This window comes from Diospyros lotus, chromosome 1 (genome assembly GCF_014633365.1).
Source record: "Diospyros lotus cultivar Yz01 chromosome 1, ASM1463336v1, whole genome shotgun sequence".
Lineage (NCBI taxonomy): Eukaryota > Viridiplantae > Streptophyta > Magnoliopsida > Ericales > Ebenaceae > Diospyros > Diospyros lotus.
This window is the reverse complement of record NC_068338.1, coordinates 15,048,371-15,072,673: the sequence shown is the minus strand read 5'-3', so window position 1 is coordinate 15,072,673 and position 24,303 is coordinate 15,048,371. Positions and strand designations below refer to the sequence as shown.

The following is a 24,303-nucleotide window of genomic DNA, read 5'->3' as shown; positions in this document are numbered from 1 at the left end:
GTGAACAGCAGTGGCGGCCCAGCCCCACTTGTCTTTCTCTTTGAAATAATGCAAAGGTTGTTGAAAACTGAAGCCTCCGAGGAGCAGCAGAAGCTAGAAGCTTCCGACCGTTGCTTCGCCCTCTAGAACTTGACTTCTCCATCGGCCGCTCAGGAAGACTTCTTCGATGCCTTGAGCTTGAATTTCAGAAATCGGAATCGATTTGAGCAGGCAAAGAAAGAGATGACAATGGAAAGATCGAACACGACGGGAAGCAGCGGCGGAAGCACAACCAGTAGTGGCAATAACAGCGGCGCAGTAGTGGTGTCGATCGAGTGCCTGGGAGGCAGCTCCAAGGCGGACGAGTGGTCCGCTGACATGCTGCAGACTGGAGACATCGTGGAGGAGCTCCGGATAGGGAACGGCTACTTGTCGGTGACATCGCCGTTCAAGAATGGCAGGGCCGGAGTCCAGAAAGTTCTTCACAGCTCTTTCAAGGCCAAACAGACGTCCATTCTCGTCCGGGTCCGCCGCGGCCACCACGACTTCGCCGAGTTGCAGGCCTGCATCGTCCCGAACGACGCCGCCGGCAAGAAACAATCGTATATGCTCCGGTCCATCCACGATCCTAACTACGCCGTCGGATTCTTAGATCGGACGGAAGGCGAGTGCCTCGCCTTGCAAGGTGACGTTTTCAACCGTTCGATCACGTTGACTTCTTGACTTCTTTAAATTCTGTTTCGCTCCCTGTTGCTCACGCGAACGCGATTCACGCTCCCCTCCGCACATGCCGGCTTCCCGTTGAATTAGTCAACGGCCTAAATGCTTATTTACGCAGAAGCCCCTTCACTATTGCTTAGTGTCACCTAATACCCCTAAGCGACACAACACTACAAATTAATCCCTTAAATTAGTTTAAGTATTTCATGATTTAGGTCACTTGCCCTTTATATTAATTGTAATAATAATAGTGAAAATAGAGGTGATTGGATACGAATTTGTTTAATCAAATGCCTGAGCTTTCATTCTAGTCAACTGAAGATTAATGAAGCCTACTCATAGATACCCATTTTCCTTCACCCTAGTCAAATTAAGGCTCCATCAGTTAAATAGAAGATTCAAAGATTCAATTACAGAGCGTAGAGCGAGACAGTATTTACTGAAATTAAATATTTCAGTAAGATAAACTAATAAGATGATTTTACTGAAATTAACAATAAGTCATTTTCTTTGATTCATTGGTTGAATATCCTTAATAATACTCTCCAGACCATGTGCTTATTGTACTATTAACACATATTCCTATGACTTTTAGATATGAAATTAATATTCTTTTTTTGTTCACGAATTACTAACAACAATCATAAATGCAAGGGTTGAAAATGGAAACTTTTCAAGAATACTACTACATATAGAGTGATTTCCTTGTTACAATTGAGAATGGTGGAAAATAATACATTTTACCATTTGTACTGTTCCAATGAAATGGGGTTCATCTGTCTATCCCTAGTCCAGATTGTCCTGTTTTGCTTGGACGGCACTCCTAGGCAAGAATCCTTCAGTAGAAGTAGTTGCCATTCTTGTGAAAAAATTTGGAAGTCTCTTGAATTAATGAATCTGGAATGGTCATAATGACTGATGAGTTTGGATAGTTAGCTAGGTCAAAAGAGAAAAAGAAAGAAAGACACCTCAAGATCTAAGTTTGAAAATCCCCCTTTATTGATTGATTAGGTAGCTGAAGTGACAGGAATTTATTTACTTTGTTTTGAAATTTACTTATGTTGTTTTGTTTTGACTTACATGCATGTTTAGATGATAGAATCATATTTGATCTGGGAATTAGATAGAGTTATATTCAATTTAGAGATTAGCTTTTTTTATAAGGTTGTTATCTTTTAGGTAGGTTTATCTTCTCATTGCCTATAAATAAGGCAGATAATGATTGAATAATATTGACCCTCTCTTGATTTTCCTCCAGGCTTTGCTGCTGCTTCTCCTTTCTTCTAGCTTTGCTTCTTATCTTTCTTCTAAAGCTTCTACTTTTTCTTCTTTGCTTCTTCTTCCCCTATTTTCTTCTATTACTTACTCCAAATCTTTGATCATTTCACAATAGATTTGGTATTGGAGGAATCCTTTGATTGTTCCACGTCATGAAGTCTATACAATGAAATAAATGGAAAGTAGAAAGGATTAGAGATAGTCTGTATTAGTAGATCGCTAGCTAACGCGCTCTCTTAAAGAGTATATTTGCCTCCTTCTGCTTTGGATTGGTAGCACTCTTCTCCCAAAATACAACTATCTCTCTGGGTGGTTCTCAATAGAATCTGTTATGAACATCTGTTCTTACCTTATGCTCCAAAAATATATGATATCAAAATAATTGTATGTTAAGTTTGTAGCAAACCAAAAATGAGGAACATCAAAAAACCTTTCCTTCTCACTCCTATTCTTTTCTAAAAAGATGCACTTGTATAAATAGCTAAAGAGAGAGATTTATTCTTTTTATCTGTCCTTCAGTTTTCAAGCTAGAAAAAAGAAAACCACCAAATCATGTTAATGTTGGGTTAGATATAGATAGTTAGGAGTTTTTAGTAGGATGTGTGGAGTTTGTCACAATAAGTGCAAAGACTAAGTCAGGTAAGGATAAAATGTTAAATAATAAATAATAATAATGTAAAAAATGATAGTCACATCCAACAAAGACTTGTGCCAATCTTTATTATGGTCTTCCACTTTTGTTTTGCTTAATATTTTCAACAATCTTTTGTTTGTTGCCTCGGCTTGTCTATTTCCTTGGGGATAATAAGGTGAAGACTTATAATGAGAGCTATCTTAAGCTACCAATTGCCGGCCTACCAAAAAATTTACAAATCGTGTTCCATTGTCTGACAAGAATTTACAAATGGTGTTACAAATGCCTCACCATGTTTCCAAATAATGGATCAGAATATTAATGGTAAATTACAGGTTTCAGAACAGAGGTGATTTCTTTCAAAACAGACTGACCAGAATGCAAGAAAGATGTTTCGGTTCAAAATTTAGGACTTCTATTTTGAAAGAAAGTGTCCAGAATATAAAAAGGCTGATCTGTTTTCGAACAGAAGATATTTGTTTTGGAGCAAATGTCCAGGATGCTAAACAGGTGGAAAGTTCTGAAACTCCCGAAAATCTTCCAACTTTGTGCATTAATGTGAGTGATCAAATGAAGTTGAATTGACTTGAAATTTGGATATGTTATAGCTCTTTCAAGAGGATGCCAATGAGGTATAATTTCTCATATTTGGATAAAATTTGCTTGGTTAAACAATCGAATTAGGATGAAGTGTTCGAATGAGATTGCATTATGAAAATTAACAAGAGGCTCATGGAATGAAATTTAGTTATGCCCCAAGGAAAGGTGTTCACACATTAATGAGGATGTTTCTAAACATCGAAAAGTTATTAAAGTTCAATAATAATGCTTCTTAGATCAAATATACCCATTGGAAGTAAAGCAAGATTGCTACAGGACAAGCAACATAGTTAAATATTTTTTTAACTTTATCCCGATTCTGATGATTGGATCAACGTCGAAATCAAAACAATCACATACGTAATAAAATAAATCTAATATTTAGATTTTCGAGTCATTTGCGGATCCAAGCCGTCCAAGCGTTCGACCTCTAATTCGTGATATGCAACATGCGTCCTTTGGTGAGGAGAGCAAAATAAGAGTGCTAACTCCTTCTCTTTTTCGTGGCTTGTGTATGGACTGAAAGAACCTTCTTGTTTTGAATTGATGCCAAAGGAAACAGAAGAGAGTGAATGACAATTTTTTAACTCTTAAAAACCACAAAACATTCATTAATTTGAACAACCCTTAAAGGGGTATTTATAGAGAAGCAAAGCCTCATAGGATTTTTTAAACCCTAATGGATATGGGCTGACCCTTTTTATCCTAGTCGAACTAGGAACTTAATTAAAATGGTTTTATCCTAATCCAAGTAGGAACTTAATTAAATGGTCTAAATCCAATTATAAGTTTAAATAAAATATTTGATCCAAATCCAATTTAACTCAAATATAATATTTAATTTAATATTTGACCCAAATACCCTATTTAGACCAAATATTAATTTAAGTCCAAATAATATATATATATATATATATTTTTTTTCTATTTGCCACTCCAACAAATATAACAAATTATTAAATTAGAAACTCCTTCCTAATTTAATCAATTGCCATTTTAGAAATTTTTTTCCTTTATGACGACCCCTCATCAAATCGACGTCATTACATCTATTTGTTCTTTTTTGTGAGAATCTACGATAACACAACTTCTTGTCGAAGTGTTCCATTTAAGCATACGTCCGCTCTTCTGGTTTAAGCTAGGGACCGTACATTTTGCGTATGACTCATTAGATTTCCGAATATATTGGCAATGTGTCTGTACTAACACATAAGACAAGATTGGCCTCTAGCAAGGCATCATGCTTATCTAATTATTTAGAAAGATTCATAGTTCGTAAACAACTTTTCACGAGCATGGTTACCGTATAATTCGATCATCTCATTAATGTATCTTCTGTGATTTCAAGTCTGACGATATGTTGCTTGATTACGATTACATGAGTTTTATTTGTTCCTCCAGATATCCTTACTCAATAGAAAGTGAATCAATAACTCATTATCGATCTCTTTCACCATGGCCATGGATTTGAAGTGAATATCTATCGAAGGTGCCTTAGATACATCATCATCTTTCAAGGGATAGACGAGTCCCATCTTGGTTATGCACCCATCTCCATAAGCCACACGATATGTCCAACAATCACCTATGTGCAGCCTTTATCTGGACCCATCATAACGATGCCAAAGCATATCGATCTGCTTATGAGATGACTGTAATAACTTTAGGTCCAAGGATTAGTTACACTCATCTCGTATAAGAATTTCATCAATATATAATCAAAATGGATTCTCATGCATAGTCATGTCCAGTGACACGTTCTCCAACATTGGTTACCTATGTACTTGTCTAGGCATCCCATGCCTATGAGTGTGAGACCCCCAACGCTATCAGATAGTAAAAATATAACACATACAAGTTTTACCACAATTGTCATTGTTCATTCTTGACATTGCTACAACTTGGGACATTTAATGATGCTTACAAACTATGATGCATCATTTTACATCTTTATAGATTAATCACAGTATACATCATATGGACTTCTATTTAGTTTCATCTGGTTATTACAATAATAATAAGAAACTAATAAAACGACTTCTTGTAAAATTGAATAACTCTTTATTCAATAATAAATATGATTGCGATTGTCAGTGTACAACATGGCCAATTTGATTGGGTCTAGAGCACCTACGCTAACAATCTCCTACTTGCCCTAGAGCTAATCACTTATGTATCTCATATCTGATGATTGAACATGACTTTCATGTTTCTCTTGGGATAGAGCTTTAGTGAAGGGATCGACAATGTCATCCATCGACACTTTCTGTATATATGTCACCTCAGCTGATAATCTCCATTATTAGGTGGTGATGCCGCAATACAAGTTTGATCCTTTGATGATACTGTGGTTCCTACGTTTGCGTGATGGCTTTATTGTTGTCACAATAGTTGTTATTGGATCAATAAGGTTGAACACCCCTCCAAGTTCATCAATGAACTTACGGATCCATACAACCTCCTAAGCTACGTAGGAGGTTGCTATGTATTCGGCTTCAGTTGTTGAATCTGATACTATCTCTTGTTTGGAACTCTTTCAACAAACGGCTCTGTCGCTTAGGCAGAATATGAATCCCGATTGTGACTTAAAATCATCATGGTCGGATTGAAAATTGGCTCCCATAAACCCCTTCACGGTATGCTCTTTTTTTCCATATACCAAAAACATCTCTTTAGTCCTTCTAAATACTTAAGGATGTTCTTCACTGCAATTCAATGTTTCTCACCTGGATAAGCCTGATATCTATTACATATGCGACATCAAGCCTTGTACATAACATAACATACATGATCGAACCAATGGCCGAGGCATACGATGCCCAACCCATTCTATCTCTCTCATCTTGTGTCTTTGGGCACATGGCCTTGGAGAGATGTATTCCATATGATATAGGAAGATTTCTCCTCTTAGAATCTTCAATGCTAAACATTTTTAGCACCTTGTCCATGTGCGTGCTTTGGGAGAGTCCTAGCAACCTCCTAGATCTATTTTTATAGATCCTTATTCCCATAATATAGGTTACTTCTCCCAAATCCTTCATGAAGAAATTTTCTAAAAGCCATCTTTTAACTGATTGCAGCATGGGAACGCCATTCCCTATGAGCAATATATTGTCCACATATAAGACTAAAAAGACCACCGCACTCCCACTAATCTTCTTGTAAACACAAGGATCATCTTCATTTTGTTGTCAAAACGTTAATTCCAACTTCGAGATGCTTGCTTTAGACCATAAATGGTCATTTGTAACTTATAAATTTTATTTGCATGTTCGTGGATAACAAAACTGTCAGATTGTGTTATATACACATCCTCAACCAGGTTTTAATTAAGGAAAGTTGTTTTAATATCCATTTGTGAAATCTCATAGTCATGATAGGCAGCTATTGCAAGCAGAATCCGAATGGATTTTATTATTGCCACAGGCGAGAAGGTTTCGTCATAGTCAATTCCTTGTCTTTGACTGAAACCTTTGGCCACGAACCTAATTTTGTACGTTTGTACATTACCTTCCATGTCAGTCTTCTTTTTGGAGACTCACTTACACCCAATGGGTCTAATACCCTCGGGTGGATCCACCAAAGTCCATACTTAGTTAGCGTACATGGAATCTATTTCAAATTTCATGATATCAAGCCATTTCCTAAAGTTAATGTCTAACATTACTTCTTCATAGGTGTTTGGTTCGTCATTCTTAATCAGAAACACATCTCCATGTGTCAAGATAGAAATCCATATCTCTCAGGCTCATGACAAACTCTCGTTGACCTACGAAGTCCTTGTGTGGAAGATTGGAGAATTGACACAACATCTTGTGTCTGATCTTCCTCGAGTTTCTTAAAAGGAGTACTTGTTTGTGGTTCGCCTCGAATCTCCTCGAACTCAACACTTCTTCCACTAGCCATAACATCTAAGAATTCTTTCTCAAGGAATACAACATGCTTGGCAACAAACACCACACATTTTGTTCTTGTGGGTGGTAAAAGTAATATCCATTTGTTTTTTTTTGAATATTCCACAAACAGACATATCGTAGATTTGGGTTCTAGCTTATTACTGTCAACATGCTTGACATAAGTTTCATAACCCCAAATCTTAAGGAAAGACAGATTTGGCTTATTTCCTTTCCATATCTTATATAGAGTCTGAGTAACTGACTTACTTGGAACCTTGTTCAAAACAAAGATCACGGTGAGGAGTGCGAATCCCCAAACTGAAATGGAGCGTTTAGTGCGACTCATTATGGACCGAACCATATCCAACAAGGTCTTATTCCTCCTCTCAAACACATCATTCATCTCTAGTGTTCCAAGTGGAGTCCATTGCGAGAGAATCCCATTATGTTTCAAGTAATCTAGAAACTCACTGTTCAAGTATTCACCACCTCGATTCGATCGAAGTACTTTGATGTTTTTCCCAGTTTGTTTCTCTACTTCAAATTCGAATTCCTTGAACTTTTCAAAAACCTCATATTTGTGTCTCATGAGATGCACATAACCAAAACGTGATCTATCATCAGTAAAGGTTATGAAGTAGACATACCCACCTCTAGCCTAGGTGGACATGGGCCCACACATATCAATGTACACAAGCCCTAACACTTCTGTAGCCCTTTTTCCCTTTCCTTTAAAAGGAGACTTAGTCATCTTGCTAAGCAAACAAGATTTGCAAGCACTATATGATTCATAATTAAATGTACGAGTCTCTTTTATATGGCCAAAACGATAATGCCATAAATAAGTGCTATTTAAATCACTTGATTTAAGTCGCTTAATATTTATGTTATTGACAGGAGTATCAACATCAAGGACATACAAACCGTTACGCATTGTTGCTTTACCATAAAACAACTCATTTTTATAAAACAAACAACTATGGTCATTAAATAAAAATGAATATCCATCCTTATCTAAATAAGAAATGGACACGATATTCCTAGTCAGATTAGGATTGTAGTGATAGTTATTCAAATTCAACACAAGCCCAGAGGGCAATGTCAATGGAAAGGTTCCTACAACTAATGGAACAACCTTTGATCCATTTCCCACGTGTAGGTACACTTCTCCCATTATTAATCTCCTCTTATTCCTAAGCCCCTACATAGAAGTGCAAATATGAGCACTAGATCTGGTATCTAATACCCATGTAGACTGATCAGAAGTAGATAGATTAACTCCAATAATATAAATACCTGAAGTGCCTTGAGTAGAACTCTTCTTACTCTACACTTCTACAAGGTATTCCTTGCAATTCCATTTCCAATGGCCCAGCTTATTATAGTGGAAACAAACCGCATCCTCCTTGCCCTTTCGGGCTTTGGTCTTCTAGACTCTTCCAGATGACGCTTTGAAAGAACTCTTCTTCCTTTTGACTTTCTTACTCTTGCGCTTGCCCCTATGCGCCTTGGGCCCTTCAACTAAGAGAACACTTCCCTTGGCCTTTTCATCAATTTTAGGCTTAGCCTCTCTTAGCATGTACAACAACTCTCCAAGAGTCTCTTCCATAACTGTCAGGGAGGGACTGTAGCACCAAATCTAGGGTAAGTTTTTGCATCCATACCCAAGTTCAGCTCTGGAAACCTGTCGATAAAACCTATCATCTTCATGACATGCTTCTCAACAGAGGATCCCTCGCTTATGCGACACCTGAAAAGCTTCATGGCGACGTCAACATGTTCATGCCTTGTTCGCTCCTCATAGAGGTCCTTGAGCCTAGCCATGATCTCATAGGCGTTATAACCCTTACACTGTCGCCTATGTTCCGGGATCATGGCAGCCAAGATGATACACCAAGCGATGGTCATATCACCCTTGTGTATCCTCCAGGCCTCATGTGCTACTATTTCCTCAACTAGTGGCTTTGCAAGAAGAGATCTCTCTATCGCATAGAGAATCTTGTCATACGTGAGGACTATCCTCAAGATGATCTCCCAGTCACAAAAATTAGTCTCGTTGAAGGTATTATTGCCCCTAATTGTCGATCTTATCAACACGTTTCCAGACATTCTGGATCAACAATCGAATATAGAGATATTATTATAATCATATTGAATTACGAAATCATAAATTGTAAGAAGTAACATTTTTATAATTGCTCCCACTATTTTTTACGAGTTTGCCACTCTCAAGATGTGACTCAAGAAATCCTGTTGGAAGATTTCCTAGTAGGCTAGAATCTCATCTCGCCTCGCACAATCTTGAGTGACTCAACAAATTGTGCTAGGATCGATTAGGTAGGTACTTGTTACGAATTGCATCTCCATGCAACTCTTAGACGCCTTGGGTTGACAACTGCTTGTCATGCACATCTCATGTGACCTTTGCCTCTATACTCAATGAGCCTTGATTAACTCAACAAACCCACTTTTTTAGTTAAGTCAGACTCATCATTTAGGGACATCTCATGGCCCATGAAACATAGGTATCATAGGTGACACTTGACCTTGAGTGACTGAACAAATCAAGTGCTAGCTAGAGCCCTAATGCCTCATAATGATGGAAGGCAAGTTGGCTTAATATTAACGAGAGATTTATTGTTTATTCATTTAGGTCTCATCATATGCAACAAACAAATTAATAATGCATGATAAACGAGTCAAACCGGTGTATGGTATGAATAACTATGGTTAGCCCCCTCGAGCCATAGAAGAGAAGCTAGCAGGTCAAATCTAGGTGAAGAATCATAACCTACTTCTCAAGCACATTCTTTAAGCCTTCGTTGGTCTCCAAATCTTGTCTTCAACTTGGCTCCATCTCTTGCTTTTCATACAAACTACAACTATCACTACTTTATTCTATTCTACATACATTACATAGAATAAAAATCCCAAGCTACATTTAGGGGGAGTGAGATGAGAAAAAAATGTATATAAGAGAGGTAGGACACGTAGGCCCTATTTCAAAAAATCAAATTTACAAGAGTTCATTTCCAACATAAAATAAATAGTCGACTCAATCCATACCATACACCCATGCAATTAATCTCATTGAAACGCTTTCAACAAATTGAAAATTTGTATAATTTTGAAAACAAAATTGTTTCAATTGTACTTGGGCTTGGGCTCTATCTATTAGTCCAACTAACAAGGCTCAACAGGCATTGGATCAATTAATACATGTCAAACATACACTAGCAGCCCAATAATCAATAAACTGCCAAATTGACGGCTCCGACTCATTTCAATCACGGCCCATAGGTGTCATACACTCACGGATCGGATCGAAAAAGCCAAAAAAGGCCAAACAATTTGGTCGGGCCTCACCCGAGGGCATGAATCGCACTGGGTAACTGACGGGTCAGCCTGGATGCTTGCCGTGGGCCCTCAGGGGGGAGGCAAACCACCGCTCGAGGTAGCGAAGAGAGGGCTGCCTGACTGCTGGCTAAGTAAGCTACGCCTGTCACATAGGACGTGGGTCTCGTGGGGCGCAACTAGGCGCGTACAGGCCACGTGGGCCACGCCCTGTTGGGCCGTGCTACACCCTGCCCTTGTGGGCCGCCCCTAGCCGTGGTTTCCACTTGCGTGGGCTACATTTTTCGACCTTCTGGTGCATCCGTATGCACCCCGAGTCCTCGTTTCGCCCTTTTCGTGTCACACGATCTTTTGCCCTTTAACAAGAAATGTCTTGCAATCCAAAAAAAATACAAACGCAAGAATATTTATTAATTTCGCAAATATTAACATAATTAAATTCGCAAGCAAGGAATTGAAATATTTCGACGATGGCTCTGACACCATTGAAAGTAAAGCAAAATCACTTTAGAGCAAGCAACGTAGTTCAAAATTTTTGAACTTTACCTCAATCCCGATAATTGGATCAATATCGAAATATAAACAATCACATATGTAATAAAAATAAATCTAGCCTTTGAATTTTTGAGTCGTTTACCGATCCGAGCAGTCAAAGCGTCTGGTCTCTAACTCGTAATACGCGACATATGTCCTTTGACGAGGAGAGCGGAATGAAAGTGTTAGCTCCTTCTCCTTTTCGTGGCTTATGTATGAACGAAAAGAACCTTCTCGTTTCGAATCGATGCCGAAGGAAACGGGAGAGAGTGAATGGCAATTTTTCATCTCTTGAAAAACCACAAAACATTCATTAATATGGGCAATCCTTAAAGGGGTATTTATATAGGAGCAAGGCCTTCTAGGATTTCCTAAACTCTAATGGATATGGGTCGGTCCTTTTTATCCTAGTCTAACTAGGAACTTAATTAAAATAATTTTATCCTAGTCCAACTAGGAACTTAGTTAAATGACCCAAATCTAATTATAAGTTTAAATAAAATATTTAGTCTAAATCCAATTTAGTCAAAATATAATATTTAACAGTGTTCTAAAAGCAGCTAGGCGTTAGTCGGGTGCCAGGCAGGAGCCTAGCGCCTAGGCAGGGCCTAGGAAAATAACTTTTTTTGTTTTTTAAACTTTGTGATGTAATTTGATGTTATTTTCAATTAAATCAAAGTTGAAAAGCATTAATAATGCAACATAAACCAATAATACAACAATAATGGAATGACAAGTGAAATATAGAATTAAATATGAGAAAACAAATTGTTGTAGATCAGTTCTAGGTTCAATAAGACAAAAGCAACAATAATGCAACATAAACCATATTTGAAGAATCTAAGTATCTAGCAATCTAATTGGACTTCTTCCTCTCCATATTCTTCTAATACATGATCTTCATCAGACTCAAAATCAAATTCATTGAGTTCTTGTTCATCTTTTTCTTCTTCTGATTGGAAATCATCTTCATGAAACTCTCTCATCTTATAATTTTCTGTTTTCAATCTTACACATATATTATATAATAATATATCCAAACGGACCAAACCACATAGCCACATATCAATAGTGGATAAATAACATTTTAATTTAGTCATACAATCAATACTATAAGCAAGTAGCTAAGTGGATTTCTTGGAAATATTATAGAATATATATAATTAATAATAAAAACTAAATATAAATCTAATAATTATATATAAATAGAAAAGAAAAATGAAATAAATAAAAAAAACCAGAAACCGAAACGCATCAAACGCAATAACCAGAGAGAGAGAGAGAGAGAGAGAGAGGTTACGACGGAGATGGAGCTTGCCGCGGCGGAGATGGAGCTCGATGGCGAGGACGAGGGCGGCGGCGACGACACTGAGGCAACGAGGACGAGAAGGACGCGATGGATAAGAGGCGGTGACGATGAAGCTTGGCGACAAGGATGGAGCTGGACGTAGCGACGGCGATGAGCTACTGGCGAGCCGGTGAAGCTTGGCGGCGTTGAGGCGACGACAACGTTGAGGTGAGAAGAGAGTGAGGGGGAGACGCTGAGAGGTTGGGATTTAATGATTTAGCAAAAAAAACCCTAAAAATGGCTGATATTTAAAGCCAATGAATTGGGCGCCTAGGTAGGTGCCCAAGTCGGCCGATTACTCGGGCCGGCGCCTAGGAGGCCCGACTAGGGCAATTTTTGGGCGGCTAGTGGCCGCCTAGTGCCTAGGCGGCCGCTTAGCCCGATTTTTAGAACACTAATATTTAATTTAATATTTGGCCCAAATATCCTATTTAGCCCAAATATTAATTTAAGTCCAAATAATATATATTTTATTTTTTTTCCTATTTGTCACTCCAACAAATACAGGAAATTATTAAATTAGAAACTTATTTCTAATTTAATCAATTGGCATTTTAGGATTTTTTTTCCTTTATGACGACTTCTCGTCAAATCGACGTCATTACGTTTATTTATTTTTTTTCGTGAGAATCTACGATAGCACAATTTCTTGTTAAAGTGTCCCACTTAACCATACATCTGCTCTCCTGGTTTAAGCCAGGGACCATACCTTTTGCGTATGACTCATTAGGTTTCTGAATATGTTGACAATGTGTCGATATTAACGCATAAGATAAGATTGGCCTCTAGTAAGGTATTATGCCTACTCAATTATTCAGAAAGATTTATAATCCGTAAACAACCTTTCACGAGCATTATTACCATGTAATTCGATCTTCTTATCAATGTATATTTTGTGATCTCAAGTCTAGCGATGCGTTGTTTGATTACGATCACATGAGTTTTCTTTGGTTTTCCAAATATCCTCACTCAATAGAAAGTGAATTTATAACTCCTTATTGATCTCTTTTACCATGACCATGGATTTAAAGTGAATATCCATCGAAGGCGCCTTAGATACATCATCCTCTTTTAAGGGATAGACAAGTCCCATTTTGGTTATGCACCCATCTCCATAAGCCTCACGATATGTCCAACGATCACTCATGTGCAGCCTTTGTCTAGGCCCATCGTAACAATGTTAAAGCATACCAATTTTCTTATGAAATGACCGTGATAGCTTCAGGTCTAAGGATTAGTTACACTTATCTCGTATGAGAATTCCATCAACATATAACTAAAATGAATTCTCATAGCGAGTTATGTCTGGTGACACGTTCTCCAACATTGGTCACTTATGTACTTTTCTAGGCATTCCCATGCCTATAGTGTGAGACCCCCAATGCTATTAGATAGCAAAAACATAGCACATATAAGTCTTACTGCAATTGTCAATATCCATTTTTGACATTGCTGCGACTTGTGACATTTAATGATGTCTACAAACTGTGATGCATCACCTCACATCTTTATAGATTAATCATAGTATTTATCATATGGACTTCTATCTAGTTTCATCCGATCATTACAATAATAACAAAAAACTAATAGAACGACTTCTTGTGAAATTAAATAACTCTTTATTCAATAATAAATATGACATGCCCAATCTGATTGAATCTAGAGCATCTACACTAATACCCACTCTTAAACCAAATAAGAAGCAATGTCGGTTAATTAAGGGTGCAACCCGCTGGAGGTTAAGGGTTAATGGAACTTAACCACAACCCATGGAGGGTTGAAAGTGCTACATGGATGGTTAAGTTTTCACTAGTCAGGTTAGCAGGAAATTAAATTAAATTAAAAATTATTAGGTTTTGGAACAGTAATGTGCTTGGGAGGATAGGGCGTTACTCATGGGGATTGTATGGTGCCTTCTATAGTATAGTGTATAATTGTTGAAGCTAGAGCATTTCATGCTTTGAACTTTTATACCATGGCTATGCTGTGGTAGCCATGTTAGCTGCTGAAATTTGCAGAGATTGACTTTTTCTTTGTGATCCTAGAGCAACGCTTCAAATCTGACCCACTTCTACCAAAAATTACCTAAGTCTAGGTTATATAACATTTAATCTTGGCAAAAACATAATCCAATCCCTAAATAATGAAAACTTAATTACACAGGGATTAGACAAATTAAAAGAAAGTATTTTATCTAAAGAATTTACTGACGTAAGGTTAGATCTAATGTCTACATTACTAAAGGGATAGTATAAGATTAGTTTTTGGTTTAAGAAATTAATTGTTAATATGGGATAATATTCCCTTTTTGGTTATGTGTCTATTTCGGAGAATATAAGGTCAAAATGGTATGTAATGCAGAAGGTGTGATTTGGTTCTGGTTCTAATTAATCTCCAGGAGCATTGAATATGCTAATTATAGCAATTTATCAGATGTTCTTCACTTGCTATTTGATGGGTATCTATGCCTGTTTTGTTCCTGGGCATAATTTCAGTTCATTGGGGCAGCCATTGCTAAGGACTAACCAGCATGCCTGTTGAATATATAGCATAACTGATCAGAGTCTTTAACATTTTCTAGGGCATGGGTATAAGTGATCAATAGGAAGATGCTGTCTGAACTCAAAATTAAATTGTTTTGCAAGTCAAAGTTTATTCTTGGAAACTCTCCTTTGTTATTTCTCCTAATCATTTCTGAAGGTACTTCTCATTTCTCAAGGTGGTATTGATGAGCACTTAAAAATTTTATATGGTACAGTGTTAAGCATGAGGGTGAACCTTGGTAGTTAGTAGTAATGGTAAGGCTGCTCCTTTGTGACAGTGTTAAACATGAGGGTGAGCCTTGGTAGTTAGTAGTAATGGTAATACTGCTCCTTTGTGACTAGAAGGCCACGGGTTCAAGTTATAGACACAGGCGTTTGCACAAGGATGGGACTGTACAAAAACAACCCTACCTGGACCCTTGCAAAGCAGGGTGCCTCTTGTGTTGCTTAATGCACCGTGGAGAGCTTCTTTTTGCATGAGAAACAGACAGTATTTACAAATTTTCAATATTCTTTCTTCTATCTTTTTTCTCCCTTCTTTCTTTAATGTCAGAATACTAAATTCATGTAGATTCAAGGGCATCCAGAATAGTCAATGCATTAGCCAGGGCTGAACTTCAAGATGGTTATGTTGGGTATCCTTGGGAGAGGAGAATGCAAGAATTGCTACCAGTTCCCAATTCAAGTTGTTTTCTTTCTATGCTTCTCCTTCCAAAGGCTTCAGACATAAGTGCTTCTCGCTACCATGATTTGGAAGACACCCTCGCTAGAGCAAATGCATGGCTTAGTGCCTCTCAGGCATCAGGGGTCCCGATTGTTTTTATGAACATTCAAACAGAACCCCTGCTTACAAAGGTAATATTAAAACAAAAGCATTATGATAGAAATGCCTTAGAAACCGATTTAACTTCTTAGAGGTGATTGAACTACTATCTGCTGATGCTTATGGAATTGGGCCACATAGGCCTCACATTGATGTGCATGCAATGGATGTATGTGTTAATACAGCCAACCTTGTAATACTTACTGGCAAATGCAAGAATTATCAGATGCAAATCTTATCCTTGATTTTCAGTGAAGAAGAAACTTTCCTGAAGTTGTATAAGCTTCAAAAAAAGAAAAGAAAATATATATATATATATATGAATGTGTACCTTTTAAGATTATTAGTGCAATGAATTTTCAGTGGAACACTTTTACCATTCTAATTTAAGTTGATAAGAAAGTGTTGATCTCCTCATTTATTATTAAAGGAATATTGCTAATTATTTATATCCCTTGTCTGTGCATGTATGCTGCATTTCTGATTCTAATGATTGATCACATAATATGGTTTTCTCATAAGTTTATTAGTTATTTAATATTATTATTTACTATATGCCATAACATATAGGGTTTCCTCATAAAATTTAATTGATAAGTTACAGAATATTTATGATTAGATGATCAACTGTAGAATTTTAGAGTAGCTAGCTGCCATAATCAAAACAAAGTAGCTTACTATGGAATAGCACAAAGTGCAAAAAAGTTTTGAGATTTCAGCCAAGTCTAAGTCTATAGTGTATAAATGGACAATGAAGTGCAATGAAGGACAGAGTATCACATAATCTATGGTCTTTCTGTTTTGAAGCAAGCTTGACTAGTTGTGGCGTTTAGCTTGTTTATCGAATAGTGTTGGGAAAATCGGGAAAATGAGTCCTTGATGGCCGAAAATTAAGAGGTGGGGTTGTTAGGGTATTTCAAAGTTAAAAGAGATAAGAGTTGAGAAGATAAAGCTTGGTTTGAGATCAGGTTGTTGGGGATAAAGTTTCAAATTAAAAGAGATAAGAGATGAGAAGATAAAGCTTGGTTTGAGATCAGGTTGTTGGGGATAAAGTTTCAAGTTAAAAGAGATAAGAGATGAGAAGATAAAGCACCAAGAAAGAAGGATATTACATAGATAATCCTATAAAAAAAAAATCAAGTTCAAAGTTGTTTGATTTCATTTATCATGTATGCTTGTATTTTAGGAAGAGATTACTATGTATTCATGTATAAATACCCTACTTAAGATCAAGGAATGGTAGGAAAATAGTCCTCATTTTATTCAAGTTTCCTCCTTACTCTTTCTAAGCTCTCAGGTATAACATTTACAGGTACTCGAGCACTTCTTTTTCAACCTCAAGTTGTTTTTGTTCATGATATCAGAGCAAGCGATGGCTACGACCAATCTTGCTGTGACCAACTCCTCTTCATCCACATCTCACAAGGAAAACCCTTCATCCATTCCAAACTCTATCTAGCCCTCCTCTCTTGATAATGACTCCCTCCAAATCACTCAACATAAGTTGAATGGAACCAATTTCAGAGAATGGTTCCAATCCGTTTTCCTTGTCCTCAAAGGGAAAGGCAAGGCTGAGTATGTCACCAATGCCATTCTAAAACTTGCCTCAAGAGCTTTGACCTATGAGACTTGGGATGCAGAAAATTCCATTGTGATGACGTGGTTGATCAACTCCATGGAACCTAAGATTGGGAGAACCTACTTATTTTACAAAACAGCCAAAGACATATGGGAGGCTATCCAAGAGATCTACTCTGACTTGAGAAACACTTCACAATGTTTTGAAGTGCGATCCGAAATTTGAGATACTCGACAAGGCCACAAATTAGTCACTGAATACTATAATTCATTGATTGAATTATGGCAGGAGATGAATTTGTTTTACAATATGGATTGGAACTGTCCTGAAGATGGTGTCAAGTTCACACAATTGCTTGAAAAAGAGTGGATTTTTGAATTCCTTCTCAAATTAAACATGGACTTGGACGAGGTACGCGACAGGTTATTAAGTACTAAGTTGTGAAGTCTTTGCAAAGGTAAAAAGATAGGAGAGTCGAAGAAGAGTGATGCTTACCAGCTCCTCTACTGAATTGGACTCCTCTTTATCTACCTTGACAACCCATTAGAATAGGCCACCAATATCACATCAACACAATCAGAAGGTTGGAAAGGAACAACAATGGTGCAGTCATTGTAATAAGCCCAACCATACCAAGGAGACATGTTGGAAACTACACGGCAAACTAGCTGAGTGGAAACCACGTAACCAACGGGAGACAAATCGTGAGCCCAATTTTCCCTTACCATTGAATCAACCAATGACAGAGACAAATTTGGTAATCTAAATTTATCTGTTGAACATAAATTTTTTTTATAGAAACTATTGAACAATCAACAACTACTTAAAGAAGCAGATGCGGCATCCTCTATGACAACTGTTGCTCATAAAGGTAACACCAAAATTCCGTGTCTTACAAATGGCTATATTGATGAAGGGTGTATTATTGATAGTGGTGCACCAAATCATATGACTGGAAACCAAACTAATTTTTTAACCTATGAAAAATTTGATGCTGATATTGAAATCACAATGGCAGATGACACAATTTCAAAAGTAGTGGGTCAATTGATGTGTCTAGCTTAAGATTAAATTTTGTCCTTTATGTTCCAAAATTGAATTGCAACCTTGTATCCATTAGTAAGCTCTCAAGAGACCAAAATTGTGCAATAATCTTCTTTCCTTTTCTTTGTGTGTTTCAGGACCTGTCTTTGGACAGACAATTGGCTGTGTTAGGGAGAAAAATGGTCTCTACATTCTCAACAGTGCTAGTTCTACCTCTATTCCATTACCTAAAAATACTTCCTTGTCAGTTTCTTCTCATTTAGAAAATAATGCTTTGGCATAAACGCTTGGGCCATCCTCGTTTTTTTTTTTTACCTTAAATCATTGTATCCAAAGTTGTTTAGCAATAAAGATCCTTCTCTACATAGTATCTATGCTAAACAAACCAAAAACACTTATCCTCCTCATCCATATTACATGTCAAAGCCATTTCATCTCATACATAGTGACATTTGGGGTCCTTCTCGTTCTTCTTCCTTAACAGGATCTAAAAGGTTTATTAACTTTATTGATGACCACACTTGTATATGTTGGGTGTACCTTATGAAAGAAAAATCTGAGACAAGCAATTTCATAAACATGTTATCAATGTCTTTCAAACCAACATCCAAATCTTGCGCACTGATAGTGGGAGAGAATATTTTACAAATGACTTGAACCAATATCTTATTGATCAAGGTATATTTCATCAAAGCTCTTGCCCTTACACACCCTACTAAAAGAAAGAATAAACATCTACTAGAAGTAGCTTGATCCCTTATGTTTGCTAGCCATGTACCTAATTCATTTTAGGGGGGAGCAATTTTAACTGTGGCCTATCTTATCAACTAATTACCCTAAAAAGCCCTTAACCTCCATACTCCTTTTAGCTGCCTGCTTGATACCTTCCCACACATCCAGTTGCATAACTCATTATCTCCACGTATTTTTGGTTGTATTGTCTATGTTCATGACCAGCAGCCTTAGAAGGTCAAATTTGATTCTAGAGCTATTAAATGTGTGTTTGTGGGATATTTAGCAACTACCAAAGGGTACAAATGCTACAACCCTTCCTCAATCAAATTCTATGTTACATATGATGTTACCTTTTGTGAAAACCAAATCTTTTTTCCCTATACTCTTCAGGGGGAGAAGGTAAGTGAAGATAACTATTGGGATCCTTCTATATCTCTACCCATTTCGCTTCCAACTAAGGTTTATTTGAGGAGACCAAAAGATTCCCAAGTTGTACAGTTGTTTGAACCAAGGCATAGTTCGGAACCCACAAACAAGGTTATGATGGTTGAAGACTTAAACCTTCCAATTGCTCTTAGGAAAGGAGTAAGGTCATGCACTCAATATCCTATATCAAATAATTTAACTTGCACTAAATTGTCTAATCAATACAGGGCATTTGTTGCAAGTACGGATATTGTGGAGATTCCAAAGGACATTCAAGAAGCCTTACAAGATCCCAAGTGGAAAGTTGCTATGGATGAAGAGATGAGAGCACTTTCGAAAAATAAAACATGGGAAGTGGTTGATTTTCCCCAAGGAAAGAAAATTGTGGGTTGTAAATGGATATTCTCTGTAAAGTTCAAGCCTGATGGGGAGATTGAGAGATACAAAGTAAGATTGGTAGCTCAAGGATACACCCAAACATATGGGATTGATTATGAAGAAATGTTTGCACCAGTAGCCAAGATGAATTCAATTAAGGTACTTTTATCTCTTGTAGTTAATCTGGACTGGGAACTTTATCAAATGAACATCAAGAATGCATTTCTAAATGGAAACCTAGAGGAAGAAGTGTTTATGAGAATGCCGTTTGGATTTGAAGAAGGTGATAACATGGTATGCAAATTTAAGAAATCACTTTATGGATTAAAACAATCTTTTAGAGCATGTTTACTAGATTTAGCACTGCTTTAAAGGGCTTCGGATATATTCAGGGACAAGCTGATCACACATTGTTCACAAAACAATCAACAAATGGGAAAAGAACTATCCTAATTGTGTACACGGATGACATTGTAATTACAAGTGATGATTATCAAGAAATTGTAGCATTAAAGACTCACTTGAAAGATCAATTTCAGGTTAAAGATCTTAGTACTCTTAAATATTTTCTCAGTATGGAAATAGCTCGAAACAAACATGGAATATTTGTTACTCAAAGGAAATATGTCCTAGATCTGCTAAAAGAAATAGGAAAACTTGGATGTAAACTAACCGGCACTCCTTTGGAGAGAAATTGGAGGCAGAAGGCCATCAAGAATGATCCATTAGTAGACCGTGAACAATACCAACAGCTGGTAGGTAAGCTAATATATCTATCTCTCACAAGGCTTGATATTGCTTTTAGTGTTAGTGTTATTAGCCAATTTATGCATGCACCTGCAAAGCAACATCTTGAAGCAGCTAACCATGTTTTAAAGTATCTCAAAGGGACTCTAGGAAAATGAATTTTGTTTAAGAAGAGTGACAATAGAGATATAGAAGGGTATGTAGATGCAAATTGGGCTGGGTCTATGGAAGATAACAAATCTACAATTGGGTACTGCACTAGGTTATGGGGGAATCTTGTGACATGGAGGAGTAAGAAGCAATTTGTCGTGACAAGAAACAGTGCTGAAGCAGAATATCGAGAGATTGAGAAATTTCTATGGGATCTAAATATACTTAGAACAAATCCTATGAAGCTGTACAGTGACAACAAATCAGCAATAAACATAGTTCACAACCTAATATAACATGACCGGATGAAGTATGTGTGTATTGACAGATATTTCATCAAACATGAGATGGACTCAGAGGTGTTTAACCTATCCTATGTCTCTATGAAAGATCAGGAAGCTAACATTCTTACCAAAGCCCTATCCAAACCAGCGTTGGAGTTCTTAGTTGGCAAGCTGAGAATGATTGATTTCTATTCACCACCTTAAGGAGAAGTGTTGGAAAAATCGGGAAAATGAGTCATTGATGGCTGAAAATTAAGAGTTAGGGTTGTTAGGGTATTTCTAAGTTAAAAGAGATGAAAGATGAGAAGATAAAGCTTGGTTTGAGATCAGGTTGTTGGGGATAAAATTTCAAATTAAAAGAGATAAGAGATTAGAAAATAAAGCTTGGTTTGAGATCAGGTTGTTGAGGATAAAGTTTCAAGTTAAAAAGAGATAAGGGATGAGACGATAAAGCACTAAGAAGGAGATTACATAGATAATCCTATCAGAAAAAATCAAGTTTAAAATTGTTTGATTTCATTTATCATGTATTCCTGTATTTTAAGAAGAGATTGAAATGTACTTATGCATAAATACCCCACTTGAGATCAAGGAATGGCAGGAAAATAGTCCTCATTTTATTCAAGTTTCCTCCTTACTCTTTCTAAGCTCTCAGGTATAACATTTACAGGTACCCGAGCACTTCTTTTTCAACCTGAGGTTGTTTTTGTTCAAATAGTATTAAACATTTTAAATGGAGGTTCCTTTTCCAATATATCATCAGCAGTATTAGCGTCCATTTGTCCGTATCCTATCAAAATCATTGCTTCATTTCTTAATTCAATCATTCTACTGGCAGTATGAAGTGTGATTCTTTTCTGGCATGCTTCAAAGTGCAACCATAGTTTTTCATCAGATATGTTACTTGGCAGAACTAGAAGTATATGTAATATTTTATGTGTAACTTTTTATGCATACTTTTAAGAGATCATTAAACAAGTGAAGAATTTATTGCAGATGAATGCACATTAACCTAGATGTGGTTATATTTGTTAGTTTCCTCTGTACGAGGAACTAACTGCTCATAAAATTTGAGACTTTGCTCTGTGTCATTTTTCATGTTACTGCAGATATCAGGGGAGACAGCTTCTTCTACTGTAAATGCTGGGTCATTGTCTGATCTGTCAAATCTTGCAAATACAAGCCTATATGGTTTCGAGGATTACCATGGGGTTGACATTGGAGTAGTCAGAGCAGTTCGCCTTTGGTATTCTCCTCTTGGAGGAGAGGTTTCTGTAGAGATTAAACTAAAAGAAACTGACACAAAGCTTGGTTTTGCCATTAGTCGCACAGAAGAGGTTAGTATCTTAAATTTTGACAGCTCTTGCTCTTTTGTAGATGTCAATCTGAGTGCAAGTCAAGGCTCCATATAATCTAGAAATAGAGCCATTTCCCAATCTGGTAGTTATCTGGCCTTTTCCTTTTCTATATTTTCAGCTTTATTATGCCTTTTTTTCTTCTTTGGGAAGAGCTGGTGCACATTAAAAGTTTGGATTCTCATAGTTGAAAGTAAATTGAAATTCAGTAGTCTATGGTTTGCAGGTTTGAGGAAAATGTATGCTAATTGTTCAGGTTTTATCAGTTACATAACATTAAAAATCTGGACTTTCAGAGTTGAAAATAAATTGAAATTCAGTAGTCCATAGTTTGCAGGCTTGAGTAAGCAAACCAGAAGCAGTCATTTTGAAGATTTATATCTTCTCCCTACTTATGCTTAAAACATGAGAATATTGCATTTAATTTCTTTTTTATGAGAATAGAGAGTGAGCTTTGGTAGCAATGGTAAGGTTGCTCCTATATAACTGGAATGTCATGGGTTTGTGTTGTGGAAATACGAAGCAAGGGCAAAGCTGCATATTAAAATAACCCTCTCTCAACCTCGCAAAACGGCGAGTCTCATGCACCAGAACATCCTTAATCGTTTGAGTAATTTTGATAGGCATTCAATCTGATCTTGAAGTTTAAGGCACTAAAGTGCTTTAAAGAACAATTTTTGCTCTTAGATTACTCGAAGTTGATCTTGCTGTTACACATCTGCCATTTTCTTTGCCTGGTCCTTATCTTGCTGGTCTTTCCTTTCTTTTTCTTCTTTTCTACCCTCATACAGGGATTCATTTACATTTCCTCAGTTATAGACGGGGATGATAATGCACCTTCAAGACGATCGGGACTCAGCAATATGTACAAGGAGGCAAAAAAAGAAAATAAGCGACTAGTGGTTTCAAGAGTGTCCAACCAGAAGGTGCTTCCATGGATAGTTTCTCCAACAGGAGCTGTCCGGTGCTTCGACACCGTCTCACTCAGCCAAAAGCTCTCGCTGCACCGGCATGCCAAAGTACCTATTGTCCTTCATGTACTCTTATGGGACCGCGCATTTGCTTCTACTATTGCAGCCACCCCCAGGCTCAGGACGACTCCACCGGTGTTGCCATTGCCAACTGAAATTCACTTGACACGCCCTCCAAACGAGAACCAGATATCACCCTTGCCGCCTGAAGGTCCCAGTGGGAGTGGAGCCCTCAGTGATAGGCCTGAGAACAGGCTTGATAGAGATACTGCCGGAGAATTCTCCTTTCGGTTCCATGATTTCTCACTGCCAAAAAATTGGGTCTGATTTCTTTGGTCTTAGTTTCATCTTGGCTTATCTTGGTTGATGCATGTATATAGACAAAGTTACATAGTTATGTATAATCGTGTTCAGTCACTCACCAGTAGCTCGATATACAAAATATAGGTATGGCTCAATTTTGTGTATGAAGAATACGAGGTGTGGCCTTATCATGAGATGTGGATATTGCAAAAAGTAAGAATGCTACTCTGATTGCTAATTGAAAAATTATTCTCTATCTTGATTAGGTTGATAATTTCTATTTCCAAATGCGTTAACACGTATGATTGCAGTGTGCTTTAGTTATCCGGCTATTTAATGTGACCCTCTTCTTTGTTGTTGTATAATGAAACTAAAATTTAATGTCGCTCCCCAGTAGCTTGATAAAAAATCTTATAATGAAACTAAAATTTATTTAACTACTCTTATTTGTTGTTGTAGATTAAGCTGAGTGGTTTTTCAGTAGTTTTTTTTTTTTCTAGTTTGTGGGTGACATTTGGATGGTGAAATACAAGGTGTTTTCGGATATTCGATCATTGAAACAAGAAGAACAAATCTAATTCATGTATTTCATAGTTTGTCTATTTTTTTTTATGTTTTAATT

At 37.1% G+C, this 24,303-nt stretch overlaps 1 protein-coding gene across 1 annotated transcript; it reads left to right on the top strand.

Annotated features, from left to right (window-relative positions):
* On the top strand, window positions 1-23,955 carry LOC127791731 (uncharacterized). Its single transcript, XM_052321707.1, has 4 exons — window positions 1-664; window positions 15,458-15,741; window positions 22,162-22,389; window positions 23,199-23,955. The coding sequence occupies exons 1-4, from the start codon at window positions 223-225 to the stop codon at window positions 23,703-23,705; spliced, it is 1,461 nt and encodes a 486-aa protein (XP_052177667.1). The 5' UTR covers window positions 1-222; the 3' UTR covers window positions 23,706-23,955.
* Window positions 23,956-24,303: the final 348 nt, after the last annotated feature.